A 9,234-nucleotide genomic window follows, 5' to 3' on the forward strand; every position below is an offset into this window, starting at 1 on the left:
AGAAGACGAATTGAACGAGGTCCATCAATTCCTAAGCTACATTGCATCAAAGGAACTTCAAACTATTATTTTTATTATTATTTTAATGGTGAATGAGAAATTTGTGACGTCCGTTTCTCGGTGTAATATCAATTGGCGTTTCAAGATCTGCGATTACGCCTAGGGTTCCGTGACTTTGGCAAACATATAGGGCCCTGCACTGTTTTGATTTTGTATGAGGCTTTGACGTTTCATGGCCTTTTTTTACAAAATTTCTGTAAGAGTGAAAGAGAAGGAAAAATTTCATGCAGAGCCTAGTGCAGAGCCCTATAGAAAACTAGCTGACCCCGGAAAACTTTGTACTGCTCACTGCGTTTTTTGACGTTTGAAGTCAAAGTTTCCTTGTTCAAAACGTATGGAACATCGATTTTTTAAAACTCTTAATTTCTTATTGTCTTTTGCCTCATAAACCTTCCTTGAGTTGCTTGAATGATAATTAGTAGAACAAATCAAAGACGACCCAAATTGGACATTCCGTTCGCGAGGTATGGACTGTCCCGCGTATGCCACTGCATTTGTGTATATAGATAGATATTTTTAACTAGCTGTCCCGGCAAACGTCGTTCTGCCTGCCTACTATGTTTTTTGACATGCAGATCTGTAGAAATATGCCCCGCAAAATGGAATTTCAAACTTTATCGTTTTCGGTGCGTTCCCGTTTGGTTTTTCCAATTATTTCTTCGTACAAACACGTCGGAGCCCTGCACGAATAAAACACTGAAAGAATGGTGTAGATCCGTTGGCCCGTTCGCGAGCCTATTCGTGACATACAAACATCATTCCATTTTTATTTATATAGATATATTTTTGGCAACTGGAAATTCTAATAACAACTTTTCTTAGAAGAATATATTTTTTTTTCGTCTGATTGTTTTAGTTTTTGCTTTTCTCGTACACCAAGGTGTACCGAAAGGCTATATGTTCACTCCAAAAACGCAAATTTGATAGAGCCTCCGGAGGGATCAAGTCTTATATACCAATCGACTCAGCTCGACGAATTGAGGTGATGTCTGTGTGTGTGTATGTGTGTGTGTATGTGTGTGTACAAAAAAATTCACATCACTTTTTGGCAATAAACCTCAACCGATTTTATTGACCGACGGTTCATTCGACGCGGAATCTGGTCCCATTGTTTCCTATTGAAAATGGTTCAGATCGGTGCAGCCGTTCCGGAGTTATGGCCATTTAGGTGTTCCGGACCGGTACCCCAGGAAGGGGCCAGATGTGAAAACGCTACAAACCCATCCATGCGGCACATCAAACTACGGCATTTTCGATAACTTGATGAATGGTAAGCAGAAAAATAGTCTCAGACCATATCTAAACCGGTAGTGTCCCGGAACCGGTTCCGGGTGTCCCGCCGGAAGTGACCAAACATAAAAGTGAACTAAACCCATGCATGCGACATATCAAACCGCGGCTTTTTCGATAACGTGGTGAACAGTAAGCAGGAAAACATTCTCAGACCATATCGGAACCGGTAGTGTTCCGGAACCGGTTGCAAATGTCCCACCGGAAGTGGCCAAGTATTGAAGTTAACCAAACCCATGCATGCGACATATCAAATAGTGTCTTTTTTGATATCCTGATGAGCAGTAAGCAGGATAATATTCTCAGACCATATCTGAACCGGTTGTGTCCCGGAATCGGTTCCGGGTGTCCCGTCGGAAGTGGCCGAATATAAAATTTAAATAATACCATGCATGTGACATATCAAACCACAGCTTTTTTGATAACCTGATGAACAGTTAGCAGGAAAGCATTCTCAGACCATATCGGAACCGGTTCCAGATGTTCCACCGGAGGTGGCATAGTATAAAAGTTAATTAAACCCATGCAAGGGACATATCAAATCTCGGCTTTTTTGATATCCTGATGTACAGTAAGCAGGAAAATATTTTCAGAACATATCTGAATCGGTTGTGATCCAGAACCGGTTCCGGGTGTCCCGCCGGAAATGGCCAAATATAAAAGGGAACCAAACCCATGCAAGCGATACATCAAATCGCGGATTTTAAGGCATCTTGATTTAACAAAAAAAAAGTTTCCGGCCATATTGGGGACATCCGGTAGTGTTCCGCAACCGATTACGGTTGCCCCATCGGAAGTGGTCAAATGTAAAGGAGAACCAAACCCATAAATTCGACACATTTAATGACTCTATAGGTAAGCTGATGAACGGTTAACAAAAAAATCATAGACCATACTTTGGAAAACCAATAGTGTGCCGAAACCGGTTCCAGGTGCCCCCAAACGCATACACGCAGCACACTAAATAACGGCTTCTTCGATAACGCGAAGAACGGTCAGCAAGAAAATAGTCTCAGGTCAGTAGTGTTTCGGAACCAGATTAGAGTGCCTTGCCGGAACTGGCGAAATGCACGAATGAACCAAACCTATACATGCATTACATCAATTTGCGACTTTTTAGGAGAACTGATTAATAATTTGCATGAAACTACCCAAGTAACCATTAAGCCGTAAAAATGGCATTAAGTCGGCTCTATAGTCGAATGTAGAACCTGGCTAACAGAGCTAATTGGTTCTATATCCTCTTATAGAGCTGCTCAAAAGCCACTTTTGGCGAATTATTCGGCTGATATACGGCCAACTTTAAAATATCGTACCAAGTCTCTGGAACGAAAGTTGTCAAAAGTGAGACAAAGAAAAAAGAAAAAAAAATATTTTGTTTATCTTCTGTTCTTTTCTAACTTCCTTCGCTTCCATTGAAGTTGCTTTTTTGCTACTTCATCCAGATTCTAGCTGTTGTCCTCCGAGTTCCTGATCAAGTCCAAGTACGTTGCCTTTCTCATCTGCTCCACCAATGCACCATGGGAATGGTGTGATCAAACTAGTATTTAAACCATGAAAAACAAAATAGTTTAGGCAATTCGAAGGTTGAAAATGATATGGGATGAGGATCAGTGGTAAGCTTGGTGGTGATGAACGTAGGAATTGATGCAGGATAAGCAATGTTTATATAAATGGTCGGGAAACGTTTCAGAAGAAGAGGGAAACGAGCTGGAGTTTGCCTTGATTGAAAAAAAAAGGAATAATCAAGATAACCAGATTCCATTATCTATTTAACAACACCATTCCGATAAACATTCCAACAACAAAAAAAATCCCGTTCCGCCAATCCCGTCCGACATGGGTGTTTAAAATGCATTGATCATGACCGACTCGAGTCTGTTTTGGTCGAAATCTATTTTGATTGATATAAACGTCATGTGCTCCAAGCCCTGTGACAGCACTGACAAACTTCTTTACAGCTTGTAGGCTTTATATAGGCTTACAGGGCTTAATTTAGTTCTTACTGGTTATAGTGCCCATAAGCATTAGGAATGCTTATATAGAGCTCTTTAGCACTGAAAAGCTGGTTAATGGCCGTTATAATGCTCAGAACAGTGCTTAGTGGTTACCTGGGTAGTCTAAGACCACATCAGGGACAATCGGTAAGTGGTAAAATGAGAACCGAAAGTTGTAAATGTGAAATTGAATCAAATCCATGCGTGTCGTACCGTAAAACCACGCTGATTCGACAATGATTGCTGTCAAATTACCTGTGTAAACTTGCAATTCGATAAACTAACTCTATTTTAGTTTTGTTTAGATTGTATGATTTGTTTTTGAACACAAATCTTACAGATATTGTGGTGGTACGAATTGATAGCTTGTACATTTTACGATTGTTGGCTTCCGAGGTTCACTGCGGTTGATCACCAAACAGATCATGAGTCGGAAAGCACCAAATTAGAACTTTCGGAAGTAGCAGCTGCACGAGGAGCCGCTGCGGGTGTAAGTAACATTACAATATCGTATCATTCGTATTTACAGTGTATTACACTGAGACATTTGATCATTTTTTTAATTGACAGTTTGACAGTACATCAAATAGCAGCTTTTTTGATAACTTCTTCTTCTTCTTTATAGCTCGACGTTCACATTGGAACTTGGCCTGCCTCTCTTCTACTTAGTGTTTTTTAGAGCACTTCCACAGTTAATAATTGAAGGGTTTTCTTTGCCCGCCATTGCATGAATTTGTATATTGTGAGGCAAGTTCAATGATACACTATGCTCAGGAAGTCGAGAAAATGTTCCCGACCGGAACGGGAATCAAACCCGCCGTTTCCGGATTGGCGATTCATAGCCTTAACCACTAGGCCAACTGGAGACCCTTTTTGATAACACGATGATCGATTCGTAAGAACATAGCCTCAGACCATATTTTAGACAACCGGTAGTGTCCCGAAACTAGTTCTGGGTATCCCACTGGAAGTGGTCAAATGTAAAAGTGATTTGTACCCATGCATAAGATAAATCAAATCGTGGTTTTTTTAGGTAACCTGATGTACGTTAGCAATGATATTGCCTCAGATTATATTTGGGAGACCCGGTGGTGCTCCGGAACCTGTTCCGGAAAGTAACCAAATGTACCATGCGACACATCACATCACGGCTTTTTTAATAACCTGAGGAACGGTTAACTAGAAAATAGGCTCATACCACATTAGAGACTACTGGTAGGGTTGCACAACCAGCGTTTGATGCTTCGCCGGAACTACGAAAGTAAATAAAATCAATGCAAGCGATAAATATGTGTAAGAGAACAAAATCTTGACGTATTAAACCCACATACAAACAGACGTCTCACTATACTCACTACGTTCTTGTTTTTAACGGTCAATAAAATAGAACCTAGAATGTGCAAAAAAAACTTTATCGAAGACCGCAAAGTGATCTGTGAATGTGTAAAAAGTTATATCTTAGCTTGTTAGTATCGTCTTGATATTGATCAGCTCCCAATGTTAGTGAAGGTACTCAAGCAGTCAACTGAGAAATCTGATATTATTCAGCTCTGCTTTTACGCTGAACACAACGTCGGAGTATGTGCCATCAATAAGTTTTAAGTCAATTCAATGATGGCTTTGATAAAATGCTTGCTTTTCTTAAAAAATATCAGGATTCAGGAACACTTTGACTTACGTCGACGGAAAGATCGTGAGAACATATACGACGAGAAAGGCACTATCACCACTAGGTGGATTAATTTGGGTTTTTTTTTTGCACCATCACATTTGATATTGCGTTCATAATCTTAATTTAGGTGTTTGGTCTGTAGTGAATTACACACTATAGTCTTAATTGTAAATAAAGCTTTTGTAGTGAGATATAAAAACCAACAACTCTTGTATTCATTCGTTTATTTCAATACGATTATTTGTTTTCGTAAAATATGGTTCGAGGATATTAAAATTACATAAAACATATTATAATCAATGCGATAGGATAAAATAAAATATGCATTTTGACCGCTACAATGTACCCTCAAATTCCAACTTAATCTTGAGTTTCGTCACTCTGACATCCTTCTCGTGTCGAATAAGCCATTCTCGGTCCATCATTGGTACGAAACACCTTTGTTGAATGTAATGGTTTAAATTGACCAAGTGGTTCCAGCTGTATCCCATCAACATCGCACCCAGGAAGATCATTACTACTCCATAGCTTTCGTACTCGAACACGTTGAACGCTTGGTGAGAATTGGACGCTGCTGCCAACAACCGAGCAGTCCTCAATGTAGATCGTCTGGAAAAGCAATGACAGTTTGAGACATAAAAACCACACTTGTATTTATGAACGATACCTTAACACTCGTTGGTAAAAATCGGAAAGCATTTGGAATGATCGTTCCTTGCAGTTGCAGTTGCGATATCTGAGGGAACTGTTCCAATACGTCCTGTAAGCGACTGAGATGATCGCGTGGGAACTTTTCGCGAATTCTAAGTTCCACGATGCCTAAGAGATTGGACCACAAGAAATTGAACCATACCGCATCGTAGCAATAGCACTGCCCTAGTTTTAGAAAAAGCCGTCGAAAATGGATCAATCCTGTAAGCCTAGCCGTATCCATGGGGCGGCCTTTCGAAGGATAACGCATGTTGATGATCAACTGATCAGTTTGCAATGCGTCGTGTAGGTGCAGCAGTTTGAGAACATCCATATCACAGTTCAATGTTTTCAGCTGCGGCACTCGAAGCTTGAGTGGTTCGTATAGGGTCAATGAATCTATCATAAGCTCAGTAAGATTCTCACAGGTAATCGTGTGACTGGTAGGATTAATTTTGACGTATGCTAAGTAGATGGTCTGTAGATTGCTGAACATTGGTTCAAGTGTTGATTGTAGAGGTACATTTATTAGTTTGAGGCGTGACAGAGAAGGCATTTGTTGCGGTGTTGCATTTTCCAACTCCAAGGGATCGGAAACGAACGACGACCTCAAAGGTCTACGACTGAACATGAATAACGATCGCAGTTTAGGGCAATGTTGAAGCACAATGCGGACATTGTTCCTCATGACGCACCGTTGTATGCTTATTGTTTCCAGGTTTGGTGTTATGAGGACAAGAACATAAGGTGGCGATTGGTAGTTGTTACTAAATTGCCTGTGCTCAAAATCCATGTTTTGCAATTTTTCCATTGGTAGCATAAAGGGAAAGGCATTTCGATATTCGTCATCACGAATAGTGCCATTTGGGGGAGGAATATCTTTGACCACAATCTTCACTATTATCACATTGCTCAACAGATTTGTATGATGCCGAAGAAACAGATGGAACTGATAGTAGCACATCGTTAAACTCAAGTTCTGAATGTTCCAACGATGATGACAATACTGTAGCACTGCACCGAATGTCCCATCTACCAGCTGTTCCGCCTCCATCGAATGCATGGAAATCTTAAATCGGGAATATTCCCGTGAGCTACTTTGCAACACTTCCAAGGGTATGTGATAATCGCCACAATATGCAGGTTGCAGTCGGTCAGTTTTACAGAGATTCAATGTGGCCTTGCTGGCCAAAGGAGCCATCCCAACGACGTGATACCATCGACGGTTTACCAGTGAGACTTTCTTGCTAAGCCGGCTCCAGCTCAAATGGTTGAAAATTTGAACCAGCAGTTCGTTGGGTAGTGCTTCAATCGACATCGCAAATAACACTACTGGGGCTTGAACGATCGTTCTCGCAAGCGTGATCGTGTGAGTCACCCGTGTGTTGTTGGCTGAATATGGAAATTCCAACGCCGATGCACAGACTCTGAAAATTCTGCGGATATTTACACGAAGGTGCTGACAATTTTTAATTTGTTTTTTTTTTACTATTTTCAAACTATTTTCTAGTAATAATAGCAGATATTAATATTTAGACAATAAATTATGCAACAAGCCATAGTTGAGTTTGCCATAGTGTGTGTTATAACCTAAACGAACGAAGTCTATTTCAAGGACTCAAAACTGTCTGGGGTTGGTTCTTTCGACCAATTTCCACCGCAAAATAAAACAAGTTTGTTTCTGCCGAAATAATTCACAAGACTGATTTATTAGTTCTGTTTAACTGTCTTCTACCCTGTGTCTCCATGACATCGTACAACAGCGCGGTGCCGAGGAAAAACGTGACGGACAATTTGAAAACTTAGCTGCTCTCGCGCACAGCTTGCTGCGATTTTACAACGCAAGCGTAGTGCTGTGCAGTTTCAAGGGCTGTATGCAGTTCAGAAGGAATTCCTCAGCCTATCTTTATGCATGGGGATTTCTTTGCCTGAATCCAAGCCTGAATCGCTCAAGAAACCGTTTTTATTTGATCGTAGTACGCAGTTGTGAAGAAATGACAGTTTAAATGGTAGTCACCGTAGAAAGTTTCTGCCAAGAATCACTCAACAAGTTTCTTGAGCGACTTCTTTCAAACACGAAACTGGGCTTTAGGATCGAGGCGCGCGTTCTGAATGGTTAGTCGTTCTTTGACATCTTCACATCACATTCTTCAAAACGCTTACAGAACCAAAGTTGCATTCTGTCACTATCAATGGCAGGCATATCGGCGATTCTGTCACAACAACTGAACTAATTTTGTTGGTGTTGAATTGCGGGCATGCAGGTCAGTCTCAAGTCGTTGCCTGTCATTGTCGTCTTGATATTGATCGGTGATAGAGACGATGGTACAAAACCAGAGGTCAACTGGCATGACTGATATTGTGCAGCTCTGTCCAGAACTACTTGTAGGATTCCCCAAGGGGTTCCATCTAGGATTTTTCCAAAAATGTTTTTGAGATTGCCCTAGACCTAGACTATTTCGTATAGTGAAGCGAAATAGCGCTATCTCTTGGAGTTTGAAGAGAAGATTTCTAAGGAAGAGTTGCTGGCTACTGGGACCAAACGACCAAACCCCAGCAGTTCCAGAAGTCTCTTTTCAAATACCTTTTGGAGTTTCTACGGAGATTGCTCAGGAGTTCCACCAGGTAATAGAGCATATTAGGGAACTCAAATTGGGCTTTGAACAAAAGATTCTCTTCTCAAGAGAATATCCATGAAGGAATCCCAAATAGCATTTTTAAAGTTATCGACAGATGGCATTCATGGAGGGATTCCCAGAAGGACATCTTTTTGAAATCTCCAGAAGAAGTTCCTAAACAGTACAGTGCTCTGATGGGAAAATCAGAGCTGGTTACTCAAGGTTTCCAAATTTCAGGTGCCCCCTTTACTCGTATACCCCCATGGAAATGATTTCAGTTTGCGTCTAATTAAAAACTATTCTTTGGAAGCACTTCTATGACTTTTATGCACGAATATATTTAGTATTTATCGCGGAAGGAGCATTCTTGCAGAAGTTCCTCTCATATTTTCAGCAAGAGTTCTTTCATAGAAGCCTCCAAAAATTATTTTAGAATGCATTACTATAAATTACAAAAAAAAAAGATTCTTGCCGGATTCCCTAAGATGATTTCAGCATGCATATCTTTGAAAATTCCTCCAAAGATTTTTTCCGGAATTACTCTAAGAATATTCTCGAGGAGTTTTTCAACAATTTTCTCAGAACAATTATCTTAAAACGGTTTTTTTTGTTAGAAACAGCTCCTAGGATTTTTTAGATAATGTTTTCCAGAATTGCTATATAATTGCTATTTCTTTAAATAGTTTTGAAGGGATTCTTCAACAAATATTATAAGAATTATTATTTTTCACAGATGTTTTTATAATTCCCTCTTAAATTTTATTTTGATCTTAAGAGATTTTTCCAGCTACTCTTTCTAAAAATAATTGTTGGAATTTCTCCAGAGGTTTCTTCTGGCTGGGCCCCAAATATTCATGGATCCTTTCAGGAAATAATTTTAAAATTCCTCTAGAAAACTCTCGAAAGA

The 9,234-nt window shown here is 40.1% G+C and overlaps 1 protein-coding gene across 1 annotated transcript; it reads right to left on the bottom strand.

Moving 5' to 3' along the window:
* Positions 1 to 5,226: 5,226 nt before the first annotated feature.
* LOC109407631 (uncharacterized) lies at positions 5,227 to 7,034 on the bottom strand. Its single transcript, XM_019680772.3, has 2 exons — positions 5,687 to 7,034; positions 5,227 to 5,628 (listed from the first exon to the last, which is right to left on the bottom strand). The coding sequence occupies exons 1-2, from the start codon at positions 7,025 to 7,027 to the stop codon at positions 5,380 to 5,382; spliced, it is 1,590 nt and encodes a 529-aa protein (XP_019536317.3). The 5' UTR covers positions 7,028 to 7,034; the 3' UTR covers positions 5,227 to 5,379.
* Positions 7,035 to 9,234: the final 2,200 nt, after the last annotated feature.

The sequence above is a fragment of the Aedes albopictus genome, chromosome 3 (genome assembly GCF_035046485.1).
Source record: "Aedes albopictus strain Foshan chromosome 3, AalbF5, whole genome shotgun sequence".
NCBI classification, from domain to species: Eukaryota; Metazoa; Arthropoda; class Insecta; order Diptera; family Culicidae; genus Aedes; species Aedes albopictus.

What these genes read in the sequence shown, in the direction of transcription:
- LOC109407631 (XM_019680772.3), bottom strand. Translation starts at nt 7,027, where the DNA reads ATGTCGATTGAAGCACTACCCAACGAACTGCTGGTTCAAATTTTCAAC. An exon ending in TTTTACCAACGAGTGTTAAG is followed by an intron (nt 5,629 to 5,686) that starts GTATCGTTCATA and finishes TTGCTTTTCCAG; the next exon opens with ACGATCTACATTGAGGACTG.